Genomic DNA, 17,128 nt, shown 5'->3' with positions numbered 1-17,128 from the left:
TCGCCTACATCGTCCATATAGGACGACTCGGGAACTCAACTCCTACCCCGGGCAGCTCACCTATCCCCTTATGCCCAGGGGAAAGGTATCAAGCCGTTTGACAGCTGATGCTGGCTGTCAAACCGGCTTTTACGCAAAACAGGCGGGAGGCAGCAAACAGCTGCGACCGACGAAATCGCCTGCCACCGGAAGTCTCCCCACATTTTTCTATCTTGTCAAATAATAGGTTGTGGTCTACTTTATCAAATGCCTTACTGAAGTCCAAGTAAATTATATCCACAGTATTTTTCTGGTCCACTAATTTTGTCACTTGGTTAAAGAATGCAATAAGATTTGTCTGGCATGATCTGTTATTAACAAACCCATGTTGGCTTTTGGTAATGACTTTGATTGCCTCTAGGTGTTCGCTGATTCGTTGCTTGATTATCTTTTCCAGAATCTTCCCAGGTATTGAGGTTAGGCTGATAGATCTGTAGTTTCCTGGATCCAATTTTTTTTTCCTTTTTTGAAGATGGGAACTACATCAGCTCTTTTCCAGTCCTCTGGTAGTTCCCCAGTGCTCCAGGATCTTTGAAAGATATAGTTCAATGGTTCTGAGATCACATCTGGTAATCTAGTATATGACTTCTTTCTTATCTACAATAAAACAGCTTATCTACCAGTGTCAAATCCCTAACCTTTCTACTTGTTCCTGCATCTAAAAGAATAAGATATTTATAGCTCTGCCTGATCTGGAGCCTGACAAAATATAATAACTCAAAACTACTAATATTCCCTGTAAACAGGAGTAGGAAGGCTATAATTCTGCACCTCTTCTTGAACTCCAAGTGCTTTAATTCTGGCTGCTCTGAGATAAGCTTTAGCAACAACTATGCCTACTTTAAAACAATACATTCTGATAATCTGGAAAATAGTATGGATGTTATATGAAGAACAAATAGGAGTTCATCTCTAAAATATATATTTCTATTACAAATCAGTTATGTTCACAGCTAACAATGTGAAGCTTTCTTTTACATCCTAATAATTTTCATGGATTGATATAACTCTTCCACTTTAGGAAGTCCTGGAAGATATTCTGGACTTAGACATGTCTGTCTCAGGCTCAGATGGTTTTCTACAGCTTGTCAGTGGTACAAAAATAATTTTGGGGTCTCTACCGCTAACCCACAGATATGGTGGCCATCAGGTCAGTTGTACTCCTTGTTTGCTAACCAGATGTTATCAACATTTTTGTTTAATGATAAGATAAGAGAGATAATATTTATTGTTATTTTTTTACTGTGGGCACAATGGCACCCATTAAAAATGAAATTTAGTTGCTTGCTCTCAAGGTGTACACATACATAACACACATTTAAACATACTATATACAACATATATATAGACCTACACCCTTACATATATAAGTAACATATAAATATTAATCACTGTCCATGTTGAATACATAAAGGAAGGAGGAAGCTTGAGAGTTCACAAGGTTAATACTGTATGGAACAAAACTGTGACTGAATTTGGATGTTCTGCTTCGGATACCATGGAGCCTCCTCCCAGAAGGTAACAAGGAAAACAGGTCGTGATGAGGATGTGTTGTGTCCCAGAAAATCTTGTGGACCCTGCTCAAGCAACACTTATGTGCTATGTCCTGGATGGAAGGGAGGGAACTGCCAGTGATCTTTTCAGCCATCCTCACCACTCTCTGCACTGCCTTCCTGTCTGAAGCAGTGATTCTTCTAAATCAGACTGTGATGCTGTATGACAGGATGCTCTCGATCGTCCCTCTGTAGAAAGTGATAAGGATAGGAGAAGGAAGATGTGCTTTTCTACTGCGACGCAGAAAATGCAAGGGCTGCTGTGCCTGCTTCACCATTGTCTTGCTGTTGAGTGACTAAGCCAGCCTACTTGTTAACTGCACACCCAGGAATTTGATGCTGGTAACCATCTCCACAGGTGAATCATTAATGCACAGAGAAGTGTGACTGTGTCTGCCTTTTCTGAAATCGACAATGATCTCTTTGGTTTTTCCAGTATTTAAAACTAGGCTGTTTTCCTTACACCAGTTCACCAATCCCTCAACCTCCTTGCGGTAAGCACCCTCATTGTCATCACGAATAAGGCCCACTACTGTTGTATCATCTGCGAACTTCACAATATGGTTGGTGGCAAACCTAGCACAACAGTCATGGATCAACAAGGTGAACAGCAACGGACTGAGGATGCACCCCTGAGGAGAACCTGTGCTCAAGAAAATGGTGTTAGAAATACTTGTTCCAGCTCGCAATATTGGGGCCTATTAGTAAGAAAATCAAAAATCCAGTTGCACAAAAGAGTGTTTAAGCCTAAAAGGCCTAGATCTTATATGTATGTGTTTTTTCCAACTACAAAGGGAAGGCTTTATATGTTAAAATACTAGTTTTTTTTCCTCTGTGCTCTTAATGGCAGTTCTATTCAATAATCAGTCATTTATTTGTAATTCTCTTGTAAATCAGTAAATCAGTCAAATAATTTAAATGCTAAAGCATGGAGATGGGAAGAGTGTTGGCCAGTCACGGTCCCCTTTTTTTTTTACTTTCCTTGAAGATTGTTGTCCTGTATTTTATAGGTGAACAACATTTTCAATATCGGGCATTGCAACAGACACAATATACTTTTTCACATCCATACATAAGCACACTTGTAGCCATTCATCATTTCACTTCTTTTCAGCTCTGCTGAATGGATTGCATTTTATGTTGAGACATAATGCTCTTGTTCCTCCCTAGTGACTTGTTAGGCAGCTGGTATTTGTACATAGTTGAAAAACAGAATAGCTCCTCATGGCTCCAAAGGCTACCTTTGTATTTTTAGTTGGTGGCAAAATAGGTATGTTTAGCCTAGTTCAAAACACTTTCTTCAGAGGTTGCTAAACAGAGGAGAACAATCATGTTCATTGAGATCGCCCTCTGTAGTAGGTAAGAGTTTTACTCATGGAACTATTTTATTTGTTGTTAACTGTCTCCTCCCCTATAACCTAGTCAATTCAAATTGTAGATACAGAATATGTTTAGCCTCATATTATGAGGTTGATAGCTGTGGAACACAAATGTGATACAGTCATGTGCTAATAATTTTAGTTCCCTGTTAATTTCAAAGAAAAACACCCAACATTAATGAACAGCAGTTTCCATCTCTTATGGATTTGTTTTTTTCCAGTTGCAATGTGTTAAAGAACTAAGGCAACCTATAGTGGTACTTAAAAGTTTGTGAATCCTTTTGAATGTTCAATATTTTTGTCATCTGTTTTGCACACAAGTCCTAAAATCGGTTAAGGAGAATTTATCTCGCTGATTTCCAGTTCCTCTGTCCTACTGATGCAAATATAACCTAAAGACCAGTTTTCTACATTCACAGTCAATAGTATAGAACTGTGCTAGCATTGTACAAAACTGTTCCTGTGCCTACTACAATTACTAGTAAAGTATACACAGAACATTGTTTATTCAATCATGTTGAACCCCAATTATGGCTCCATTTTTGAATAATTGTTTCATATTTTTATTTCAACTTTTCATGTTAGTTTGGTAGCTGGGCAGGACAGCTGGGTGATGGAAGAGCTCACTTGATCGGCATTTATACAAACAGGTACTGCATATCTCATCTTAAAAAGTCTGTCTCTATTCAATATGTGGTTGCTATTGATATCTCAGAAGGTAAAATAACAGTGACCAACAATGACAATATTAACCAGACTTAGTATATAATAGTTTTCAAAACTCCTAAGTATTCCATATATATTATTTTGATAATCCTTGTAGTACAAAGTACGTACATGTTATTTCCCCTATGTTGCAGACTGGGTTGATGGTTCCTCGTACAGACAAGATTTGTATTAATCATATTTTGGCATAAGTTGTTCCATTTTGTGTTGCACCAGTTGTTCACATTGCTAAAGCTAATCTTCTTTCAGTAGATTTGGATTCAGATGGGAACTGCAGCTCAAAGGTTCAGGAAGGACACCATACTCTAGGTGTGTTACATTACATCTGAAAAAATATTCTTTCAGTTCTCGATATGCATCCTAGAATCCATGGATTAGAAGAGACTATGGTTCATCAACCCTCTGCCCAGACCATCCTACAGAATGGCTATCCAGCCTTCCTCATGGAGCACTCATTACTCAAGGAAGCAACCTGTTTTGCTTATATTTTTCATGTACAAGAAATATCTCCTTATTTTAAGATTGAATCTCCCTTGGCAAAGCTTCTACCTTTTAGTTCTTGTTCTGCCCTCAGGCATTACAGAGAATAAATGTGCATCTTTTTCTCTGAGATTTTGAAGTCTTCTATCATGTCTTTTCTCCACCTTTTTTCTTTAGACTAAACAAACCCAGTTTTTAGAACTATTCTTTACATCAAAAACTTTTTATTTCAATAACTCACCAGTAAGGTCCACCCTGAAAACCAATCTGTTTGCAGATGAATCTTTGCTTTCTTCAGAGTTTGAATCATAAGAGACTGTAGAATTTTATACTAGATTTTTATAACCACATAATGGCTTTTTAAAAAGAACAAGAAAAATATAACCATGAGATATTTTAATTTATAAATGCCAGCGTTGATCCCTGATTGGGATAAACCTAATTCCAAAAAACTCACTAATATATATTATATACTGGTAGTATTTTGATTGATTGATTAAGTGGCATAAAGTCATTGATGACTCTAAGCAACCACATAAATTTTGTCCATAATGATCTGTCTCTTATCTGGTCCTTCAGCTCTTCCAATAACGGTCCATTACCACTATGAGTCCAACCATTTTGCTCCTGGCTGTCTTCTCTTTCCTACCACCTTTTCCAACATTATACAGGTAGTCCTCTACTTAGAACAGTTCAATGACCGTTTGAAGTTACAATGGTACTGAAAAATGTGACTTACGACCATTTTTCACATTTATGATCATTTTAACATCCCTATGGTCATGTGATTTACAGCTGCTTGACAACTGGTTCATATTCATGGTGATTGCAGTGTTCTAGGGTCAAGTGATCCCTTTTGCAACCTTCTGACAAGCAAAGTCAATGGGGAAGCTGGATTTACTTAACAGCTATGTTACTCACTTAACAACTGCAGTGATTCATTTAACAAATGTGGCAAGAAAAATTGTAAAATGGGGCAAAACTCAACAAATTTCTCACTTAACAACATAAATTTTGGGCTCAATTGTGGTTGTAAGTTGAGGTCTACCTGTACTCTTTGCTACAGAGTTAGGTCTTCACATAACATGTCTGAAATAGGGTAATTTGAGCCTCATCATTTGTGACCTGAACAAGAACTCTAGGTTGATTTGTTTGGTGATGCATTTGTTTGTTTTCTTGACTGTCCACAGTATTCTCAGGAATCTTCTCTGATTCCAGAGTTCAAAAGTACTAATACTCTTTGTATTTTGCTTCTTTAGAGTCCATTTTTTGCCTCCATAGAGTATCACTGGGAATATGTAGTATCTACACAGCTGTATTGTCACGTGTTTCTATACACAACTTGTGATATAAATTAAATTATATGGAATGCTCTCTTGAGGATGGCTTGGATTTTCAGCAGTATGATTCCTTAGTTCTGCCTTCTAGTAAAGAATGGTCACTCATGCATGGCCCGTCCTAGCCTTGTATCAGAAAAAGTAGGTTTCTAGGTTTGGCATATTATATATGGCCATCATTCACTGATTGAGCACATGCTTTGCATGGAAAAGGCCACAGGTCCAATGTTTGGAATCTCCAGAGATAAGTCAGAAAACTCCACCTGAAAGACTGTCAAAGAAGCAGTGTTAGATTCAGCCCAATACAGATTCCAACGTTACCTTTATTTCTATTCTGTTTCCATGATGATCCATATCTTTAAGAAGAATTGGGTCTCCTTCTCAATAGAAAAGCTGCCACCCTTGTTCTCTACAAATAAATCCGTATTTAAATATGAATCTTAATACATATTTAATTTGTTTCAGCTGTAAGCAATAGCAAAATGTGCCAATCAAATCATCCAGTGCAAGGATTTGCCAAGTATTTAATAATAATAATAATAATAATAATAATAATAATAATAATAATAATAATAATAATAATAATAATAGTAGTAGTAGTAGTAGTAGTAGTAGTAGTAGTAGTAGTAGTAGTAGTAGTAGTCATCGTCCTTGGTAAGGACTCGATAGATAGACAAAAATGCCAAACCCAGTCTGAACATCTGGCTGACTGGAATAATAATAATAATAATGATGATGATGATGATGATGAGGATAATAATAATAATAATAATAATAATAATAATAATAATAATAATAATAATACTTTAACAGCTCTTAGGACCTTGGCTAGGACTTGAACTGTTAAGTTTTTATCAGTCCCAGATGGTGAATCGAATTGAAGATTAACAACAACGACAACAATAATATCTATATTTCTTGTTTTTCTTTCTATAGGAGAGGAGATGGCAGAGCTGTGCTTCGGTCTTCTATACGAGAATTTTTGGGAAGTGAGGCCATGCATTATCTTGGAATACCTACAAGCAGGGCAGCTAGGTACTTTATACAGATTTATTCTTTATCTGCATTGAGCAGATGTGTGCTATCCTCTTCTTAGACTCCCTGAAGTTCTTTGTGCTTGAACTGCCAAGTTTCTGAAGCATGAAAATTGGCGGTGCCATTTCCTCCATTTTTGGAACGCACAAAAGGATCCTGCTTAACACTAACTAAACAAGCAAATAAATTCTTCAAAACTTCCATGCATGAGAACAAAGAGAGAAAAATCTAACTTCACTTGTTTGGGTGATGAGCCCTCCATGCAGGAATACTACCTGTTGTGGTTCCCTCCCAGTCTCTGGACCAGTACCAGGCCACAGCCTCATCTGTGAGATGCAGGCAGCACACAAAAACATGGCACCCTCCGGTCTGCGGAAAAACCTCCATGGAACTGGTCCCTGGTGCCCAAAAGGTTGGGGACCTCTGAAGTATACGATGGGTATAAGGATGGGCAGAGGAGAAAAGATTAAGCATCCTTCTCCCTGACCAATTTTTTTACCCTGCTAATAATCTTTGTGCTCGTATTTTTCTAAGCCACAATTTCTCAACTCCAGCAACTTTTAAGATGCATGGGCTTTGACTCCCAGAATTCCCTAACCAGCATGTAAACGTTCATTGACATGATTCATGGTTCTTGGCAGAAGAGACTAAGAGAAAAGTCCATGTGAACAGGTTCACCCTGAGACTGATCCTATTCCTGATTTTATTTTCTGTGAATTGGCAGAATGATGGATTTGCGCTTGCCAGAGTGACACAAAAAAATTGCCCTCAGACTGGAAATCTTGAGCTGGTTCACAGTTCTACATCATAATTTCTTACCATAACCTCAACGGAATGCCAGTTCCCTTTTCCAGCCCATGAGATTTGTTCACAGCAGATTATTGGAGATGAATACTTTACTTTAAAGAATTCTGCGTTTCATTTAGATATCATGAAGCTGGGAGTCATCTCATATGCCAGAGTGAGACTTTCAGTGAACCAGGAAGACAGCAGATTAATCATTGCTTCATCACCAAGAGGGACACCTACTGCAGTCTCCTAGGAATACTTTGGGACTTGATAAACTTCTGATTTTGAATTCCAACATTTTATACCCAAAGATAGCCCTTTGACCTTAAACTAGAAAAGCCTAATACCCAGCATTCTTTAGATACAAAAACTATCTAGATAATCTGAGAAATATTTATTTAAAATCGTTATTAATTTGTTTTGTACATCTACTTAATATTATCATCATCCTCTCATTCATACTTCTGCCAGTTCCACATATTTCATAAATATTTAGGTAAACTCAATTTATATATTATATATTTACAAAGCATTTAGATTTCCTGTATGTTATACCTATTCAGTATTGCATTGATAATGGAAACACATTCTGGAGATTCTTGAGTCTCAACAGCATCGCATGTTGGGATAGTTTCTCTATACAGATGCTTGAAGAATTACATAGCATGTGGCTTTTTTCTGCTGCACAATGCGTGGATGGGAAGTGACTCAAGTTTTCTCTCCGTTTTCCATCTTATTATTGAATAATAGGAGGAGGATCTTTTAGTGCACATGAATGGCTTTGCAAGGCAGTGTGAAGTTCTCTCTATGCATCCAATTTATCTGTCCTTCTGCCCATATACTAAACTAAATGAACTGATATTCTCTCCCAGAGAGAACCTAATTGATTTGCAGCAAAATGGTACTTTTCCTATTATTGCTATCACCTAAACTACAGAAAATTAGAATTGCATATTGCATGTAAATGCAAGGATTCTTGTTTGAATGGCAACCTGTATTTCAGGAATTTGGGGCAGTTTATTTGGAGCAGAAGAGAGGTGAAGAGTTTATATAACATTTTTCCTGCTCAGAATATCAATGGGATGACCATTATGCAAACACCCCATTTGCTGTTTTTATCAAATAAAATTCACCCATTCCCAAAAATTCTCCCCACATAGTTCCTCCTGTAATATATAGTCTCCAACAAATGCTCTCTCACCCTGCTTCAGTTTCTCAATCTGAGCAAGAAACATTGGGGTTTCAAGAGTTAAGTTCATTTCTTGTTAAACTGTATGCCTTGCCAATTATGGAGGTCTCTTGGTTGTTTAAGGTTAAAAAAATACTATTAAGAATATTAAAAATGAAGTAAAAAAATCCCACAATTAGAAGTCTTTTTAGAGAATTGCATGTTTCAGTTCTTTTAACAACCAAGCAAGAACTTTAGGCCCCTTAGTGCAGCAGGAAACTGCAAAATAGCAGAGAAGTCTTAATCCACATTTGTCATAACATAAACCTGACAAATTCATCAGGCTTCCCCAATATATATTTGAATTTCCTAGTCTATCTTAGAGTCAAGGAATTTCCTGCTGGTTTTGCCACCTAAGAATTAACTAGGTCTTACTCTACTGACATTGGGAATCAACCAAGGCTAGCTAGGCTACTCTGTAATATGTGTAGCAAGGCTGTATAAAGTTTAGCTGAACCGTAGACAAATAGCCTTGCCAAGGGTTTAAGATCATTATGGGTTACATCCTACTTGCCTGACAATTGAATGGGTCCTCCTCAGACTTTTAGACCCATTATTTGTGAGATTAGGTTTATTATATTTGGTTTAATTTATCTTTCTTTTTTCCTTTAAAATATACTATGAATTCACTTTGTCCAACAAGATTCTGAACTTCTTGCAGTCTGCCTTGTACTAATTTCCTAATTCCTCTGTTTCCACAGTTTAGTTGTAAGTGATGACAATGTTTGGAGAGATCAGTTCTACAATGGGAATATTAAGAAAGAAAGAGGTATTTTTTATTGCTCTTTGACAATGTTATAGTTAACTTTTCTCAGACCATCTTCTCCCAATCTGCTTTCTAATCTGTTGACTATGAACCTATGCATTGGTTATGCTTTTGACTAGATTATGGGCTGCAGATAGTCTGCTGCTCAGAAGCTGGCTTGCAACTGGAAAAGCAGTGCCTCATTTCAGATGCAAAATGCTTCCCTTTCAGGGCATTCCTTTTCTCCCTTTTCCTTTACATGCTGAAATGAACATAATTTGACTCATCATAACCTGTGGTCAGATGTAGTTTTGTACTGTTACATTTTGTATTGTATTATGGTCTCTTGAAGCATCTTGATTCATTCATTTAATATTGCATGTACCTGGACAATTTTTCTTCATGTTTCCTTTTTTTTAAAAACTTTCTTTTCACATGTATTACCTAAAACTCTTTTCAAATAGCTCCAACAGTTTATTGCCTCCTAGGATTATGACTAATAGTTTTTAGCAAGTCACAGATTCGATTGAACTCCTTTCAGTAAGATAATTGATCCTTCCCTTTAATTCTTCCAGAATGGACATCAGACTTCTCCATTCTAACTCTTAGGTATTACTGGCCTGATGCAGTCATTTTTTTTAAAAAAAAAAACATTTCTTAATGCAAGAACTCTCTTTCTATCCATTAAGAAACACTTTTTATTTTATATTCCACTGTGAGTAAAGTTCTTCTCCCACCATAGAGCAAACTGCATGCTAAGAAGTTATGGATGCATAAGGAAGTTTCAGTAGGACATTTCTGAAATACATTAGCTTGTACATACATTTATTTGCAGGTGCAATTGTCTTACGTATTGCAAAATCATGGTTTCGAATAGGATCATTGGAAATACTAGCTCATTCTGGAGAACTGGATTTATTAAGGTTAGACTTAAACCCTTCATTCAAGATTTTGATTTCTGTAGCCAAATAATAGAATATCTGGTCCAGTACAAACAAATGCAAACTGTGTTATCTGGTAAATACAAGAAAGATTCTAGATTGGCATTCAGTAAGATGATTTTTGTGCGAGGCTTCTTTAGATCCTGACTAATAGATCCTGGCAAAGTTTTAAAAATGAAAGAATGACTTGCTTCTTCCATATATTTAGGCTTTCATTTGAACAGATTTGCAGCTCCCCATTAATGCATTAGGTTAATAAACAGTATGATAATGTCTGTTGGGGGAATGGTGACAAAATCAATAAAATGAAGTATGGCAACCTGCCCCTGCAGACAATAATGCATAAATAATAAATAAGAAAAATAAGAAAATTGCTGTTATTTTTCAAGTCACCCTAGCCGGGTATCTCACTATTAAAAGCTCCTACAAACCTTAACAATCTTGTAGGATTTTTTTGCCAGTGTAAATGATATTTCTTTGTTTTTAATTTTTGTTGGGATACTGGGGGCACAATGTTGCCTACTCTTCATTAAGATATCTCTGAACAGATATTTATCATAATAGAAAGACTACCAGTGCATTGCTATTGTTATTGTAACTGGACATATTTTCCTTAGGAATGCACAGAATTTCTAAGTTCTGGAGGAGATCTATCCAAAATAACAACTGCAAAAGTTGAAAGGAAAATCAATAACCTCTTCCTTTGACATTTACCAAATTTTCTTAAATTATAGAACGTCCGAGAGAGATGGGTGGTTAAGAAATATGAAAATATAAATAAATAAAATTACATATCTAACATCTGATTCCAACTTTTCTGATGAGCTACTTAGAATTGTGTTTGCATTATAAGATTAAGAGGGATTTCTTTCCCCTTTGGGTAAATAGTGTAATTTCTATTTTCTTACTTTGATTTGTTATTAGCATTGTTCAGTAAACTATAATTAAAATCAGTGCTGTCTTTCTTTTACATGTAAGCAGAGCTTCCTGAAAAATACAGTATATAACTTTTCTTCAGCTCAGTTTAGCCTTCTTAGTAACAAATAGGATTCAGTTTAAATGTTTACTTATTTTTCAAATTCTCGTTTGATAAAAGAAACTTTTACTTTGTGGGACAGGATGCTGCTAGATATGGTCATAAAAGAACACTTTCCAAAAATAAACATAAATGATTCAAATAAATATCTGGTAAGTAGCCCTTTGTTATTTCCTTATACATTTATGTCAGTTCAAAGAAGAAACTTTTGTAAAAAAAATTGTGATTATGTGTTTTTGAAATCTGTTGTAATCTAATTTGTAAATGTAATTACATTTCAATATAAACATTGTAAATCAATACATTTGTGGACATTCAATCTGTGCTTTTCACCCCTTCATCTTCCAGTTAAAAACTCAGTATAATGCAACCCTATATATTGTTAGTCTTATATCTTATTTTATATTTAGTAATAATGAATATAAAAGTGACAGTGTTTCAGTCCAGAAGGTTTATAGTATGGGCAAATTAGATGGCCTTTGAGAGATGTGTAAATGATGTAGAATCTTTTCTTTTTTAATCTCCTTCTCGTGTTCTTCCTTCCCACAATGTTGAAATGGAAAATCCTTTTTTAAAACTATTTTTTTCTGCATTATTTTCCTCACTTTTGGTTCCCTTTCCAACAATTGCTGTACATATTTATAGTAAATATGATCTAAATATTCTGGAATGTTACTACTGTTGTAGTAATGCTGAATGTAAAACTTTGATTTTAGGCATTTTTCTCTCAAGTAGTATCTGAGACGGCACATTTAATTGCCTTGTGGATGTCAGTCGGCTTCGCTCATGGTGAGATTAAAAGGGGGAGAGTTGTATTTTGTTATCTGAACAGCATAACCTTTTTCCTTTTGGTTAAAGATATGTGGGACCCACAGATAGGTGTGGCATTGCACCAAAGCTTATATCCTGACAGAGTTCATTACTAAAGAATGGGGGTAAGCATGTGGAATAGAAATATTGACAGTGATTCAGGGCCAGGTTCATACATCAAAACAAAATGTGGTTTGTCTTAGCCACAATGTATGGTACACTGTGAACGGTAGCTGGGCTCACACATTGTACAAAGCCAAAATCAAACCATTCACAGTTTAGCTTAATGTACTCAATTCACCTGGATTGACTGCTTTAAATCTTTCCTACTCCTGTAGGGCCTCAGAGCCCTATAACCAGAATATATTTCGTTCTGTATGCTCTGGTTAACATTTTCTTCCTTCCTTTCCGTTTAGGTGCGATAGCAACATTCAGGTATAGTCAGATGTGTTGAGGAAAAAGTTGATTTGGAGAATATGGCCCTACTATAATTTCATCAGTAGGCTTTAAAATGTAAGAGGAACAATGCTCAGGAATCCTTTGGAAGTTTTCAGTGCCTTTATTGACATTTCTTTATAATTTACTTTCCCTCCTATGCCTTCTTATTACAGTAACGCCTCAGGGTTTTTTATTTTGGGAAAATATTAGACAAATATTCACAACTACAGAAGTACACATGAAAAAATACATCAAGAGATCTAGTAGTTTATTTCACTTTCCTGTTGCATGGAATAACTATGAAGCGATTTTTGTTACTCCATAACTGGTGATAGCTGAGGTGGATCCTGAAATTTGTAGGCATTTTCCTATTGTCAGTGGATAGAAAGAAAATGAGCACTGATTGGCTCAGAGTGATTATGTTTTAAAATGGGCAGAAGTGAAGACAATGTCAGATTCAATCTGCTTAGGAAGGGTAAAAATTGTTACTGTGAATTCCCTAAATTAAGCCATGGAAAGTTAGAAAAACAACTTTTCTAGTAATTTTAGTAGTAAAATAGTACTAGATCCCTTCTAAGCTATTGAAAATAATACTATTTGTTCAGCATTTAGTTTTGGACCTCTCCTCCTTATAACATATCATAGATCCTGATGATATACTGTCATGATATGCATTTTTAAAAATAGGAACACAAAGAATACCATGGACATGATAGCATTGTGATTTGGTTCTAGGACTATTCCTAATCCTCTGTCACTACTGTGGCTTTTCAAAACACAGACTTATTACTTGATTGTAAGTACACAGGACTCTATAGCTAACTACCTTGTCCTTTTCTTTCCAAACTGCATAGTGAGAAATAAGAAAGAGGAGCTGTATTTCTTTGAAAGAATAAAAGAAACTCAGTTTTTGACAAGTTTATAACTCCATATCCACTAAGAAAGCAGGGATTGCTTTAAACAATTGGAGAAAAGGTGATACTTATATCAGATAGAAAAAAGCATGGGCATAAAGAGAAAAGTATCTGTAACAAACATGAAAGGAATGACACTGGTCTTACAAACTTCTTAGTTATGAAATGAGGGGCTGGATCTGGTTTCCAAATTGCTCCTAAATAATTTTCCATGCTAGCACTTCTAACTGTGCCATGTTGCTTTATGTTTTAGGAGTATGTAATACTGATAATTTCAGCTTATTATCCATAACCATAGATTATGGTCCATTTGGCTTCATGGATGCATACGACCCAGGTGAGTATAACCTAAGGGAATTCAGGATTAATTATTTGGCAGGCAATGAAATCCTAAGCTGTGCCTTCATTTTTTGATTTTTGACTTCTTAAATTTAAGTAAGACCAAAAGGATTAAAAGATTGAAATGGATGGGACTCAGAGATTAATAATTAATCAGAATAGAGCTGGAAGGGAACTTGGAGATCTTCAAGTCCACCCCTGCTGTGTTAAAGCTGTGTTAAATCAAATGAGCCTATCCTATCCAGCTCATGTTTTGCAACTTTCACTGCTAAAGGTAGAGTTTTAGACTGTATTTTTCTCAGTTTAACCATAGTTGTTCTGCATGCACAACATTTGCTCTACCATAGAATTATGGCTTTTCCCACTCCTGCCTAGATTTGGAAAGTTTATGTACTTTAGATATGTTGGCTATGTATAACTACATTTGTTATCAGTTTTATGCTTTGTGGGAATCTACATGCCTAGAACTGTATTGGATGCAGTGCAACTGCAGAGATGATTGGTAGGAGCTATTGAGTCTGACCTAGATCTGGATTCTGCATTTACACTGATTTCAGCAGATTTCTCACTTGAAGTGGCAGGGAAGGCTAGCCCAGGCTACTGTCACTGGAATTAAAGCCTATTCTTAACACACCATCACTAATAGTGTCCCACCCCCAACATTTCCATCTCAGGGTATGAAAATCATCCATAAAACCTCACAGAAAATAGGACAATCTGTAATTTAATTGCTATTTAATAGTTTGTTTACTTTGGCATCTGGAATAAATTTTAGCTGGAAGACTGTCATAGATGAAATGCTCGCTGAAGTTTTTATGGGAAAGAATTTCCTCTCACAAAAGGGTATCTTTAAATTGGGAACCATTCACAGTTCCTATCTGGATGAAACGAATTTCTTCTTTCACATCTTACATCTTTGTTCTTCCTAGAAGAATTTGTCTTAAGAATTAATAATTTCTCACCATTCTTCCATTGGGGAACAAGCCACAACAGTATATATGTGAAAGTCTAACCCAACTCGTTCACCTTTTCAAACGGTGAAGCAATAACTTAGAACTGGAATTGACCAGCTAACGGATCTTTGAGAGTTGTACTTAAAATATTTAAAATCAAGTTGAAATGTTAGGTATGGATAAAATCTTAATTGCATCAATGGAAAGTATGCTAGTTTGTATAGAGAAAAATGGAGGTTAAAGTTGTAGGGTTTAGGAAGGGGATGTATTTCTCTTTTTTTGCATGAGAAGGCTTTGGCCATGAGAAATAGCATATTCATTGTCAAGTTTCCTTAGATTTTGCTTCTTTACACCTGAAAGAGGCCTGTTTAAGAGCCTTTAAAAGTTGAAAGCTATTACTCTTGATGCTGTGAAATTAAATATTCATTAGTATAAATAGTGCATCTAAGGTAAATCTATGGAATGCAAATATATCTCATATGCACTTAGCCCACATAATCCTGATATGAGTGCACATAGTCATTATTATAATTTCCGTGAAGTACAGTCATAAAAAATAAATTGGCTATTGGTAAATTTATGACAAAGCAGACTGGGAAAAAGCCCCAATATAATACGTATGTATCTTAATACAAAATGAAATTTTATTTAGTAGAACAGGCTATTTGTGTAAAAAAAAAAAAGGTCAGTACTAGTCCTCAGCTTACAGTCGTTCATTTAATGACCATTCAGTGTTACTGAAAAAGTTATTTATAGCCAATTTTACATTTAGGACTTTTGGAGCATCATGGTCATGTGATCAGTGATCAAAATTTAGGCACTTGGGAACTGTCATGTATTTATGACAGTTAAACTCTCTTAAGGTCATTTAATCACCATCTGTGACCTTCTTGTCTCCTGACAAGCAAAGTCAATGGGGAAGGCCAGATTTGCTGAACAACTGCATGATTCATTTAACAACTGTAGTGATTTGCTTAAGAACTTAATAATTGCGGTAAAAAAAAGTCATAAAATGGTACAAAACTCAATTACAGTGAGGGAAAAAAGTATTTGATCCCCTGCTGATTTTGTACATTTGCCCATGGACAAAGAAATGATCAGTCTATAATTTTAATGGTAGGTTTATTTTAACAGTGAGAGACAGAATAACAACAAAAAAATCTGGAAAAATGCATTTCAAAAAAGTTATACATTGATTTGCATTTTAATGAGTGAAATAAGTATTTGACCCCTTCGCAAAACATGACTTAGTACTTGGTGGCAAAACCCTTGTTGGCAGTCACAGAAGTCAGATGTTTCTTGTAGTTGGTCACCAGGTTTGCACACATCTCAGGAGGGATTTTGTTCCACTCCTCTTTGCAGATCCTCTCCAAATCATTAAAGTTCTGAGGCTGACGTTTGGCAGCTCGAATCTTCAGCTCCCTCCACAGATTTTCCTTGGGATTAAGGTCTGGAGACTGGCTAGGCCACTCCAGGACCTTAATGTGCTTCTTCTTGAGCCACTCCTTTGTTGCCTTGGCCATGTGTTTTGGGTCATTGCCATGCTGGAATACCCATCCACAAGCCATTTTCAATGCCCTGGCTGAGGAGATTCTCACGCAAGATTTGACGGTACAAGGCCCCGTCCATCGTCCCTTTGATGTGGTGAAGTTGTCGTGTCCCCTTAGCAGAAAAACACCCCCAAAGCATAATGTTTCCACCTCCATGTTTGACGGTGGGGATGGTGTTCTTGCGGTCATAGATAGCATTCTTCCTCCTCCAAACATGGTGGTTGATGCCAAAGAGCTCAATTTTGGTCTCATCAGACCACAACACTAACCCCAACACTTTCACCCAGTTCTCCTCTGAATCATTCAGATGTTCATTGGCAAACTTCAGATGGGTCTGTACATGTGCTTTCTTGAGCAGGGAGACCCTGTGGGTGCTGCAGGATTTCAGTCCTTCACGGTGTAGTGTGTTACCAATTATTTTCTTGGTGACTATGGTCACAGCTGTCTTGAGATCATTGACAAGATCCTCCCGTGTAGTTCTGGCTGATTCCTCACTGTTCTCATGATCATTGAAACTCCATGAGGTAAGATCTTGCACGGAGCCCCAGACTGAGGGAGATTGATAGTTATTTTGTGTTTCTTCCATTTGTAAATAATCACACCAACTGTTGTCACCTTTTCACCAAGCTGTTTGGTGATTTAATTTAATTTAATAATTTAATAATTTAATTTATATACCGCCCTTCTCCCGTAGGACTCAGGGCGGTGCACAGCATATTAAAACAGACAAACAAGATACATCAAAGAACAAAAAACCCCCATAAAACCAAATTAAAAGCCAAATATTAGAAGCTGTGTGTCAATTAAAATTTTCTTAAAATCATCCCTACCTAAAA

The 17,128-nt window shown here is 36.3% G+C and overlaps 1 protein-coding gene across 1 annotated transcript in view; it reads left to right on the top strand.

Annotated features, from left to right (window-relative positions):
- LOC107282815 (protein adenylyltransferase SelO) overlaps positions 1–17,128 on the top strand; it is a 41,682-nt gene that overhangs the window by 13,222 nt on the left and 11,332 nt on the right. The window contains exons 5-13 of the mRNA XM_015810643.1: positions 1,061–1,189; positions 3,557–3,621; positions 3,950–4,006; positions 6,451–6,549; positions 9,268–9,335; positions 10,147–10,234; positions 11,371–11,440; positions 12,005–12,077; positions 13,704–13,787. Of these exons, the coding sequence (XP_015666129.1) occupies positions 1,061–1,189; positions 3,557–3,621; positions 3,950–4,006; positions 6,451–6,549; positions 9,268–9,335; positions 10,147–10,234; positions 11,371–11,440; positions 12,005–12,077; positions 13,704–13,787 (733 nt within the window). The remainder of the gene's footprint in view (positions 1–1,060; positions 1,190–3,556; positions 3,622–3,949; positions 4,007–6,450; positions 6,550–9,267; positions 9,336–10,146; positions 10,235–11,370; positions 11,441–12,004; positions 12,078–13,703; positions 13,788–17,128) is intronic.

This window comes from Protobothrops mucrosquamatus, unplaced genomic scaffold (genome assembly GCF_001527695.2).
Source record: "Protobothrops mucrosquamatus isolate PMUCROS unplaced genomic scaffold, P.Mucros_1.0 scaffold13, whole genome shotgun sequence".
In the NCBI taxonomy this organism is placed as follows: Eukaryota; Metazoa; Chordata; class Lepidosauria; order Squamata; family Viperidae; genus Protobothrops; species Protobothrops mucrosquamatus.
Note: the sequence above shows the minus strand (reverse complement) of the source record. Positions and strands in the feature narration are given on the sequence as shown.